This window comes from Narcine bancroftii, chromosome 3 (assembly GCF_036971445.1).
Source record: "Narcine bancroftii isolate sNarBan1 chromosome 3, sNarBan1.hap1, whole genome shotgun sequence".
Lineage (NCBI taxonomy): Eukaryota > Metazoa > Chordata > Chondrichthyes > Torpediniformes > Narcinidae > Narcine > Narcine bancroftii.
The window spans coordinates 134730654-134743864 of record NC_091471.1 but is presented as its reverse complement, the minus strand read 5'-3'; the positions used below and the strand labels follow the sequence as shown (position 1 = coordinate 134743864).

The following is a 13211-nucleotide window of genomic DNA, read 5'->3' as shown; positions in this document are numbered from 1 at the left end:
TGATATATGGAGGCAGCTTAACCCCCCCCCCTTAGAAAGAGACTATTCATTCTACTCAAATGCACATGATTCACATACAAGGATTGAATTGTTTTTAATGTCTGCCCAGTTAAAAAGTAGAGTGGTAAAAACAGAATATTTGGCGAGACTTCTATCAGATCATTCACCACTAACATTAACTAATGCATTGGTTCTTTTTTAAAAACTTTATTTATTTGAAGAATCATTAATAGTAATACAAAATACGTTCCATAAAGAAAATTTTATATGAGTATATGTTAAAAAAATAATTAAAAAAACAAAACAACAAAATAAATCAAGTTCCCACCCCATCAGCCAACTCTTTTAAGGAGAGCTAAAAATATATTCTTTCTTTGGCTTGGCTTCGCGGACGAAGATTTATGGAGGGGGTAAAAGTCCACGTCAGCTGCAGGCTCGTTTGTGGCTGACAAGTCCGATGCGGGACCGGCAGACACGGTTGCAGCGGCTGCAGGGGAAAATTGGTTGGTTGGGGTTGGGTGTTGGGTTTTTCTTCCTTTGCCTTTTGTCAATGAGGTGGGCTCTGCGGTCTTCTTCAAAGGAGGTTGCTGCCCGCCAAACTGTGAGGCGCCAAGATGCACGGTTTGAGGCGGTATCAGCCCACTGGCGGTGGTCAATGTGGCAGGCACCAAGAGATTTCTTTAGGCAGTCCTTGTACCTTTTCTTTGATGCACCTCTGTCACGGTGGCCAGTGGAGAGCTCGCCATATAACACGATCTTGGGAAGGCGATGGTCCTCCATTCTGGAGACGTGACCCACCCAGCGCAGCTGGATCTTCAGCAGCGTGGACTCATCTAAATGCATATATTCCAAATATGGTAACCACTTATTAACAAAAAAAATAATTGTCATGTAGATTATATGTAATTTTTTCCATAACAATACAAGCTTTCAATTCATTATGCCATCGCATTATATTAATCACTATATTATCTTTCCATGTACTTGCTACACATTTTTGAGCTACAGACAATGCTAAATATATAAATGCAATTTGAAATTTATCCAACCCTAATCCCCTTAAAGGAACCATATAACCTATTAAAAAATAGATGGATCTAATGGTAACTTAAAATTATATAATTTTTCTAAAATTAACTTAATTTCATCCCAGAATGGTTGTACATGCACACAAGACCAAACAGCATGTAAAAAAGTTCCAGTACATACACCACATCTAAAACAAGAATCTGAATTACTAAAACCATATTTTTTTCAATTTCTCTGGTGTTAAATACAACTGATGTAGAAAATTATAATTAACCATTCCATACCGCAATTTAGTAACACTATCATGACACATAGTCTTCAGGAAAAACAAAAGCTAAATCATTTTCCAATTTAAGCTTAGATTTCTCCCATTCTGACTTATCCATATTGTCTTGTAATACTTGGTACATAACAGAAATATAACCCCTTTTTGGTACAGAAGAAATCAAAGACTCAAATTCCATCAATACAGGGAAAATCATCTCTCTACCATAAATATTTTTTACCAAAGATCGAAGTTGATAATAAACAAATAAAGAATTTTCATCAATATCAAAACGCTCTTTCAATTGATTGAAAGAAAAAAACTGTTCTCCGACAAAACAATCCTGTAATGTTTTTATACCCTTAGAATCCCAACTCTTTAAATGACTATTAAACTTTGAAAAAGAAATAAGCTAATTATTATATAATGGAGTTAAAATTGACAATTTACCTTTTGATCCTAAAATCTTATTTTTTAATCCATAATTTTAATAAATGTTTTAATATCAGCATATTATATTCCCTCAACAAATTTACATTCCATCAAAATATAAATTGATACACCTCAACTTCAGAAATACAGGCCATCTCAACTTTAGCCCAACTCGGGGGCTGGTCCAAATCCATCAATTTACTAATAAATTTCAACTGGGCTGCTTCATAATAATTTTGAAAATGAGGTAAATGAAGCCCACCTAGCACATACTTCAAAGTAAGTTTATTTAATGCTACCTGTGGTAGTTTATTACCTTTCCATAAAAATTCTCTTGTAACTTTATTTAAATCCTGAAATAAACTCTTTGAAAGAGAACATGGTATTGATTGAAATAAATATTGAATATGAGGAAAAATATTCATCTTAATACAATTAACGTCCAATTAAAGTTAACGGAAGATCTTTCCACTTAATTAAATCTGCTTTAATCTTTTTTAATAATGGAACATAATTTAACTTATATAAAGATTGATACTCAGTATTTACAATTATTCCTAAATATTTAATTTTATCAGATCATTTCAATTTTATAATATTTTTATACTCTGAATAATCTCCTTCTCCAACTGGTAAAATTTCACTCTTATCCCAGTTAACTTTATATCCAGATAATGTTCCATATTGTAATAAACATTCCCTTAAATGTGGCAATGATTGTTCTGAGTTTGTTAAATATATCAAAACATCATCTACAAACAAATTAATCTTATACTCTTCATCCATAACTCTCATCCCTCTTATCTGTTCATTCTTCCTATTGTTTGAGCTAACGGTTCAATAGCCAATGCAAACAGAGCTGGTGACAATGGAAATCCTTGTCAAGTTGAACGCATCAATTTAAACGATGATGAAACTTGACCATTTGTCACCACCCTAGCAGTCAGGTTCTTATATAAAGCTTTAACCCAACCAATAAAAAAATAGCCAAATTTAAACTTCTCCAATACTTTAAATAAAAAATCCCATTTGACCATATCAAAGGCTTTTTCCACATCAAGTGGTTGGGCTGCTGTCGATATGCATTGACCAAACTAATTAATAGAAGAATATTATCTGAAGCATTTCTATTTTTTAATAAAACCTGCTTGATCAACATGTATCAATTTAGGTTTTGCTAACACTTTTGCTATTATTTTATAATCAATGTTCAATAAAGAAGACACTTTCAATGGGTCTCTTTTTTTGGGATTACAGTAATTAAAGCACTAGAGCAAGATTCTGGTAACTCATACTGTTCAGACACTTGTTGTAATACCTCCCCAAACACCGAAAATAAATCTTCATAAAAAGTTTTATAAAATTCCACCGAAAACCCATCATCGCTTGGTAACTTCCCATTGGGCATTTCCAACATAGCCGCCTTAATCTCTAATTCTTTAAACGGAGCTTCCAAATCCATAACATCCTCCTCTTCTAATGCTGATAACGTTAACTTAGATAAATAAGAATCAATAAAACCACTATCCTGTTTCCACTCAGAAGTTTATAATTTTTTATAAAGTGAATAAAACTGGTCATTAATTTCCTGAGGTTTATAGGTAACTGTTGAATTCTTTTTTACAGTATTAATAATCCGTGAAACCTGTTCCTTTTTTAACTGCCATGCAAGTATTTTATGTGCCATCTCATCCAACTCATAATAACGCTGCTTAGATCGATTAATGAAACATTCAAATTGATAAGTCTGCAATGTATTATAACGCAATTTCAATTTAGGCAAAGCCACTTTTTTTTAATCTTCTGTCACTTCCTTCTGAAATTCCTTCTCCAATTCATCAATTTGCTTTTCTAATTCAAAGCTTTCAGCCATATAATGTTTCTTAACTTTAGTGGTGTAATTAATAATCTGTCCTCTTAAATAAGCTTTTAATACATCCTATAACATAAAATGACTTTTTACTGAATTAGCATTTTCAGACAAAAAAAGTAATCTTCTTTAACAAAAATTACAAACTATTTTTTTCAACAACATTGTATTATATCTCCATCTATAAGATGAACGTACCACTTCTGAACTTACATAAGAAAAAAAAATCTGATATAACCCTGCTTTTATATTCTGCCTGTGATACCCTTCCTTGTAAATGTGCCAATACGAAAAAAATCTATTCTAGAAAATGAATCATGTCGAGACCAATAAAAAGAAAAATCCTTCTCTGTAGGATTAACCCTTCTCCAAATATCCACCAAATTTAAATCCTTCATCAAGGCCCCAATTTGTATCACCATCTTTGATTTCTTTATACTTTTTGGGGATCTGTCCATCAAAGGATCCAAGACACAATTAAAATCTCCCACAACTAAAATCTTTTCATTAGCTTGATTTAATAACAAAAAAGCATCTGAAATAAAACACTCATCATGCATGTTAGGTGCATAGATATTAAGCAAAGTCAAAAATTCAGTAAAAATTTTACAATTCACCTTTAAACCCTTCCAGCATTTCCTTCCATAGTTTGCAAGTGAAAAGGCAAATTCTTATGAATTAAAATTGCTACACCTCTTGCTTTAGAATTAAATGAAGAAAAAAACACATGACCAACCCAACCTCTCTTCAATTTCAAATGTTCTTTTTCAGTCAAATATGTTTCTTGTAAAAAGGCAATATCAATTTTCATTTTCTAGATGTAAGCCAAAACTCGCTTTCGCTTAATCGGATTATTTAACCCCTGAATATTAAAAGTTGCAAATTTCAAATTAGACATCTTTACAAACTAACAATATAATCACTTACTACAAAATATCACCCCCCTTCTAATAAATGAAAACCACTCTCCCCTATTTTTTAAAAAATGTATATAAAAAAATTTTTAATTATTCCCCTCCAAAAAAAAACACTACCCAAAGGTTGTTACACCCTAAAAAACTGGGTGTGGTAAACCCCACTAGTGGCAGATGACAATCAAAGATTTCAGTGCTATCCACCCCCCCAGCCATCATTCATATTAATACAATTCAATACTGTAAATATATTCAACCCAATGACTCAATTCCCAATAATTGTTCCAGATCTTCAATGTCAATAAGACTTTGTGTTAAAACCTCTTTCTTTCCATTTTTTCCATTCTTCCCATTCTGCCCTCTTTTTGCGCGATGATGGCGAAACTCTTCCATGTCCTCGTAATGAATTAGCAAAAACTAAGGGATCATGATCATTCTCAAAAAATTGAGATTGAAAGTTACCATAAAAGACCTTTAACACAGCAGAATATCGAAAAGCAAATTTTTAACTCTTCTGCCACAGTACTTCTTTAGCCGAATTAAATTCCCGTCATCGCCTAATAATTTCTTGACTCAAATCTGCGTTAAAAAATACTCTGTTATTTTGAGTCATCATTGGAGATTGACTTTGTCATCCCTTCTGTCCCACCCACCGTAGTATCATTTCTCTGTCTTGATAGTTCAGGCACCGAACTAAGACCGCTCATGGCGGTTGTCCTGGTAACAGTTTATTTTGTAATCCTCTATGTGCCCTCTCCAATACTAAACCTCCCGAGAAAAACTCTTTGCCCAGCACCTCGGGAATCCAACTCTTGAAAAATTTTATTGGATCAGGCCCTTCAATGTCTTCTGGAAGACCCACAATTTTCACATAGTTTCTCTGACTTTGATTTTCCAATTAATCAATTTTTTTCAGAAAGTCTCTCTTCTGGATTCCCCAATCCACAAACAAATCTTCCACTTTCTCTATTTTTTCCTTATTATGTACAACTTGAGTTTTACATTCAGAAAATGCTGTTGCAATTTTAAAAAAAAATTTCTTGCACTGTATCCACTGATTTAATACATTTACTGACATCCCTCTTAAGTGTAGATATATCTTCAGACATATTAGATATTTTAGTTGTCACATCCAAAAATCCTTGAGTCATTTGTTTAGACATATTGTCCATATGATAGGCAATCCCTTCCAAAACTAACTGTACAAACAGACTCCATTCCATGTTCCAGTTCCACATCTTGAGGCCTACCTTCTCTAGACTCCACCTCCAATTGTTCCTGTGAACTGCTCGTTAAAGGTAAGTCTTCTTCCAACGTTGTTGGGCCCTTCCCGGTGCGGCTGTGGGTTTGCACACGCAACGCCGCCACTCGGGCCCTCCCACAGACCACACGCAGTCCAGTAATTCACAGACCCTGGAGGCATCGCTCATGCCCGGCAAGGCCAGGGATCGTGCAGAGGCAGCTTCCAATGCCATTCTACGCGTCCCTGGTTCACCCGATGGCAGCCAACCCTTCTCTCAGCCAGCCCTTCTCTCAGCCAGGTCACCCGCGCATCCGACATCATGAACATGCGAATCAGCTCCAGCCGAGCTCGTCAACATTCCGGCGCCATCTTGTGGAGACTAGGTCGGCACCGGTGTAATACTCAGCTTGGCAGGAGTTCTCTCTGCCTTGGAGGTTCCAAACGACAATTCCATGGTTTCAACTGGACAGGTAGGCCTCAATTCTTCAGCACTTTTAAAAGGTCATTTCTTCTGTAATTGAGCTTTTGTTTTTTTTTAACATTAGTCGCCTTTGTGACCCAGTAATGTTCCCAAAAATAAAAATACAACTTTTATTCACTTAGATAAACTTTAAAGACAGGTGCTTAAAAAACTGGCTGAGGAGGAGTAGGATCGCACGTCTGCTCTCTACACCATCTTGCCACACCCCCCTAATGCATTGGTTCTCAAGCTTTTTCTTTCTATTCATATACCAGCTTAAGTATTCCCTATGCCATAGGTGCTCTTTGATTAGTAATGGATTGAATAAGGTGGTATGTGGGTGGAAAGAAAAAGTTTGAAAACCACTGTTTTAATCATACCTCATTGGCTCATTATGTGCTCGATTGCATCACTCGAAAGGAAATGCGTCAATGATAATTTTTCTCAAACTATTTCAGTAACAATTAGGTCTCGTGCAGTGATTCTCAACCTTCCCTTCCCACTCACATACCACCTTAAGCAATTCCTTACTAATCACAGAGGACTTATGGCATAGGTAGTATTTAAAGTGGTATGTGAGTGGAAAGAAAAAGGTTGAGAACCACTGAACTAATGCAATAATGGAAAAACAAGAAAGTTTATTAAGACACAGATCGGAACTATTCTGTGAAACTAACCTACTGATATTAGCTTTTTAATATGGGATATGCTTAGAGCTTTTCTAAGAGGACAAATTATATATTATGCAAAAAATCTTAAGAGTGAATATGCTACAGAGCTGGATGGTCTAGAGAAAGATATAACAACATTGGAAAAAGAATATCAAAGAATAGGGTCACAAGAAAAATATACACTGATGGAGAATTTAAAAAATTGAAATATAACACATTGCAAATATACAGAATGGAAAAAATATATTAAAAACCAAACAAAAATATGAATTAGGAGAATGGACACATAAAATTTTATCTTGGCAGTCAAAGGAAGAGGAGTCATCTAGAATGATAAATGCAATAAAAATAGAGGCTGATATTATAAAATAATCAAATAAAAATAAATAATATGTTAAGTCAATATTATATGAAACTAAATGAATAAAAATTATTTGGAGATAAAAATGAGATGGATGAATTTTTAACTAATATTGAACTTGCAAAATTAGAAGATCAAGAACAAATTGATTTAGATACTTCTTTTACAAGAGATTGAGAAAGTCTTGGGTACTTTACAAGCTAACAAATCTCTGGGGGAGGATGGGTTTCCTTCTGAGTTCTACACACAATTTAAAGATTTATTGATACCTCTTATAATGGACGTATTAGACTGGTAGTGGAGACCCAGACCCTCCCGGTATCTTTCTCAACTGCTATAATTACAGTGCTACCAAAGAAAGGAAGAGACCCATTAAAAACTTCATCATATAGATCTATATCACTCCTCAATGCTGATTATAAAATATTGGCAAAGGCATTAGCTGATAGACTGGGAAATTATCTACCAAAATTAATAAATATGGATCAGGTGAGATTTGTCAAAGGAAGACATTCTTCAAATAGTCTAAGGATACTATTTAATACATATGGAAAAATCAAAGTTGAATCCACATGTAACCATCTCTCTAGATGCAAATAAAGCATTTGATTGATTAGAACGTCTTTCTTATTTAAAACATTGGAAAAAATTGAGATCAGCAAAAAATTTATAAAGTGGATCATAAACCACAAGCCAAATTTATAACTAATAATCAGATGTCAGCAGTTTTTCCCTTAAGTAGATTGAGTAGACAATCCTCTGTCCTAGCACTTTTTAATCCACTGACAGAGATTGTGAAGAGAGATTCGAATATGAAGAGCTTCAAAGAACATAAAATTAGTTTATTTGCAGATAAATGTGCTATTATAGATGTCTGATCTGGCTGCATCCTTGATAAAAAAGAAACTAAGCAACATTAGAAAAATATGGAAGAACAACAGGTTATAAAATAAATATGGACAAGTGTGAGATAATGCCACTGAAAAATTTTGATTATGAAAGATAACAAAAGATAGTAGATTTAAATTATAGATAGATGGAATTAAATATTTAAGAATAATGTCAAATAATCATTTACAGAACTTGTATAAATTTAATTATATTCCTCTTTTAGAAAAAATGGAAAAAAATTTACAGAAATGGAAATACCTGTCGATTACTCTAGTAAATTGTATTAAATGAATGTGATGCCAAGATGACAGGATCTTTTCAATCGCTGCCTATTGCACTACCTAAACATTTTTTTATAATATTAAATAATTACATAAGGCAATTTCTATAGAATAATGTGTCAAGAATTTTATTGGAAAAGGTAACATGGGATTATAAATTGGGATGACTTTAAGAAATATTATTTATCAGCACAAGCAAGATTTTTATCATTCTTTTTTGATGAAGACAGTCCCCCTTCTTGGATCTGAAAGGGATTGAATTCAATAGAAGAAGAAACAGCGAAGGATATTATTTATAAGTGGAATGCTAAGTTAATAACAAAAAAGACAGATAACCCTGATTAGAATATGGCAAGAAATAAGTGAGTGCATTGTAAAAAAAAAGCAGGAATATCACTAAGAACATGATTATGTGAAAATGTGTTGCTGTCCATGAATCTGGGCAACAAAATATTGAATCCCTGGTATGACAAAGGAATAAGATATATTGATAATTGTTATGTGGAGGGATCTCTTACGTCTTTTGAACAATTAAGAAATAAATATGGAGTAGCTAATGGGACTTTTTTTTGTTTTCTCCAGCTAAGATCGTTCCAAAGAGAAAGATGGGGAACAAATTTGGCCCAACCTGATATCAGTGAAATGTAACAAAGAATTTGGCTGGGGAATACACCTGAATTCATAACCAAGATGTACTATACTCTCCAGAATGAACATGTAAAATCAGGTTTACAGAGAGAGAGAGAGAGAGAGAAAGAGAGAGAGAGAGAGATGGGAGTCAAATTTAGGTGTTACAGTAATGGAAAGATGTTGGTCTGATTGGTGTTTTGATAACATGACATTGACTATAAATGCAAGATACGGGTTAGTGCAATATAACTTTTTTACACCAATTATACCTTGTACCATAGAAGTTGCATAGATATCAGAAATGTGTTTTAGGTGTGGGGTAGAAATAGGAATGTTCTTACATGCTACATGGTCATGTGTGAAGGTGAGACCTCTCTGACAGGATATTACTGATATATTACTGTTATCCTTATAACAGGGGTGGTTTTTGCGGGTGACCTGGAGTTTTACCTTTTGGGCAACTTCTTCAAAATAAGTAATAAATTAACTAAATTCCAAATTTATTTTGTTAAAATACCCTTAGCAGTGGCTAAGAAATGTATTGCAATTACTTGGAAGTCCGACACCTCTCTACATATAACACACTGGACTACAGAGATGAATAGTTATATAACTATGGAAAAAAATTACGTACAACTTAAAGAAATTATTAAGATATGGCAGCCATATTTGGATGACATAGGGGCCTAATTGTAAATATAAATACAATATTAAAAATATAAATACAATAATAAAAAGGATGATAACAAATGCTGCTTATTAGTATAAATGTAAATGACTTCCCCATATAAAATTTTTGATAATCAGCATAAAAGTGAGCCCTGATAGTGTGTGTATTTATACTGTGAATGGAGGGGGGGAGGGGTGCTTTTGTTTGTTTTTTGTAAAGTTTTTAGTATATATTGGAGAGTTGTATATTTATAAAAATAAAATATTTTAAAAGATAGGAAAGTCTGGCAAACAGTAGCATTCTACACAAATGTACAAATTAAGTCATGAGGATCTTGTTGAAATTCATGGCTATCCACTTTGGTAATACAAACTGGAGGGCAGATTACTATTTGAATGGCAATAGATTAAGAGATGGGGAAGTGCAGAGAGACCTAGGGGTACTTGTACATCAGTCTCTGAAGGCGAGCATGCAGGTACAGCAGGCAGTTAAAAAGGCAAATGGTATGTTGGCCTTCATATCAAGAGGGTTTGAGTATAGGAACAAGGATACCTTACTGCAGCTGTACAGGGCCTTGGTGAGACCCCACCTGGAGTATTGTGTTCAGTTTTGGTCACCTTATCTAAGGAAGGATGTTCTTGCAATGGAGGGAGTGCAGAGGCGATTCACCAGGCTGATACCTGGAATGGCAGGAATGACTTATGAGGAAAGATTGCGCAAATTGGGATTGTACTCCCTGGAGTTTAGAAGATTGAGAGGGGATCTCATAGAGACATAAAATTCTGGCAGGACTGGACAGAATGGATGCAGATGGGATGTTTCCAATGATGGGAAAATCCAGAACCCAGGGCCATGGTTTGAGGATAATAGGCAAACCATTTAGGACTGAGATGAGGAGGAATTTCTATACCCAGAGGTATAGAATTCATTGCCACAGAAGGCAGTGGAGGCAGGTTCATTAAATCTATTTAAGAGGGAATTAGATCTATTTCTTCAGTATAAGGGTATTAAAGGTTACGGAGAGAAGGTGGGGACGGGGTACTGAACTTTAAGATCAGTCATGATCTCGTTGAATGGCGGAGCAGGCTCGAAGGGTTGAATGACCTACTCCTGCTCCTATCTTCTATGTTTCTATGACATACAGTTCCTCCACTTTTCTGCTGAACATCTTTAGGACAACTGGCTGGGAAAAGCTGTTATATATTATTGAAAGTGCATCATTTAATTCTTTTTTTTTGTAGTTAAATGCACCTTATATGAATGAAAATTGCTTTTTTTTTCAGAAAAGACAAAGCTTCTGAAATTCTTGAAGCCATTTTTAGATTAGATGCAGGGAGAATGCTTCCAGTGGCTGATGATCCTGTGACCACGTCACAGTTTCAAAGTAATAAGAATAATTTTTTAATTAAATAAGAAGGGATTTCTTAACATTGGACTTCTCTACCTTAGAAGTCTGTGAAGGTAAATCAGTGCTAGAAAATAACAGAGCTCGATCAGCCACAATTTTAATGAATGGAGAAGTAGGCTGGAAGGTTTACTCCTGTTCCTATTTCTTTCATTCTTTTTAGGGTGTGTTTGAGGCAGAAATTGATTGGTTATCAATTAGTTAGGGCATCAAAGGCTATGGAGAAAAGGCTGGAGAGTCCATTTGAGTGGGAGAATGGATCAGCCCTTAATTGAATAGCAGGGCAGACTCAATGGGCTGAACAGTCTATTTCTGCTCCTGTCTTATGCTTTTATGTTCTAATATCTAAATATGGAACACATTCTAGTATTGTGTGAGTACATTCACCAGATGACATAGTGATGCAGCTAAAAGAACTGCTGCCTCTCCGCAACAGAGACCTAGGTTCAATTGTCATCTCGGGTACTGTATGTGTGCACTTTCTCCCTGTAACTGTGTGGGTTATTTCTGAGTATTCTACTTTTCACGTATATCCCAAGGGTGTGCAAATTGGTAGGTCAATTAGTCATTGTAAATTGTCTCAAGTGTGCATAAGTGAGGGCATTGCTCACAATTAAGGAACTCTTATCTTTTTTCCAGAATCACAACTATTGTATCTGCAGCAGTTAGAAACCCAGGCTTTCTAGGATGAAAGGTCATCAACCTGCAACATTGACTGTTTCACTTTCCCTGCGGATGGTGACTGATCTGCTGAGAACAGCATTTTTTAGTTTTGATATTTTACTGTGAACTTGCATTTGTGCTTTTGCAGGATGGTTACTTCTCACTTCAAATAGAATTTTTTGCTTGCCCACATGTTGCAACATGGTGACTAATACTTTAATATCCAAGCTCCCAAGTGTTTAGTGTGCTATTTTCAACCTTAGCACCACTTCCACAATAAATTTCCTGATTAGCAGTTTGGAAATTTTCTTCTTCCCCATCCTTTTTAATGAGAGGCCACAATTCCTAGTACAAATTTGAACATTGGTTTCTTTTATATCTGCTTAATTTTCCAATGAAAATGGCATATTTTATTTACCTTTGGAATCTCACAAATTGGAACTCATTGTTGGGTTTATCAATTGGAAACATTTTCAGGACATTTTAGTCAATATGTTTGAATTCATGATTAGCTCCAGAACTCTGGATTATTCAGATAACAAGAAAGTTTCTTACATCGTATAAGGACCTAGACCATGAATTTTAAGAAGAATGAGGTGAATGGTCAGACATTAAAGCAGGCTTGAGACCAGCAAAAAAAAGGGATGGATTTCATTTATAGCAAGTAGTTTAGTGACCCTGGAAAAGAACCATTTTTGTCTGGCAGGGAGAGGAAATTTAATTAGTGAGTTTTAAATAAGGAATTCAAGAAAAGATGTTTACAAATTTGAGACCCTCTGATGTGTTTTAACACTTTGGAAACAAAAGTGAAGTGTTTGATGCCAATAATATGCAAGGATAAAAAGATGTCAAGAACTTTTTTTTTTGAGAAAGTTTAATTTTGGTTGATGATACTCTGGAAAATTCCAAGAAATTAGTATGTTTTAAAGGATACAAAAAAAATCTATTTCTTTTTATTGCTGAATGATAATGAAACGAATGGAGCACAGGCAAAGATGTAATAGTTATTTCATATTTAAGTTTGATCCAGACACAGAAATAAAGAAAGATTAGATAAATTGAATACAGTAACTAATGATAAAATAATATTCATATTTTGTTAACTTTCCAATAACAATCAACACCTGAAGGATTGAAATATTCAACTGCAATGAACTAAGTCAAATCTCACTCATTTATTTTCTAGAATGCTATTTAAACTAAGGGGAGATTATACAGGGTGTAATATATTATATAAAAAAGAGAATAGATACAGACTGTTCAATAGAGCAAGGCAATTTTTAAAAATTCCTACAGGACAGGAACAGGCCCTGCTCCCTACATCGACTGCTCTGAACATTATAACCAAATTAAACAAAAACTCTGTTGCCTGCACTTGATACCTCTCTCCTTCCATGATATATGACAGATATTGTCATATCTGCTT

The 13211-nt window shown here is 34.5% G+C and overlaps 1 protein-coding gene across 3 annotated transcripts in view; it reads left to right on the top strand.

Moving 5' to 3' along the window:
- The window catches only part of nudt6 (nudix (nucleoside diphosphate linked moiety X)-type motif 6), a 111550-nt gene that overhangs the window by 90040 nt on the left and 8299 nt on the right, over positions 1 to 13211 (top strand). Inside the window, exon 2 of one of the 3 annotated variants that reach the window (XM_069925217.1) lies at positions 11762 to 11860. The exons of the other annotated variants lie outside the window; for them this stretch is intronic. Within the exon in view, the coding sequence (XP_069781318.1) occupies positions 11810 to 11860 (51 nt within the window). The 5' untranslated portion in view covers positions 11762 to 11809. The remainder of the gene's footprint in view (positions 1 to 11761; positions 11861 to 13211) is intronic. 3 annotated transcript variants of the gene reach the window in all.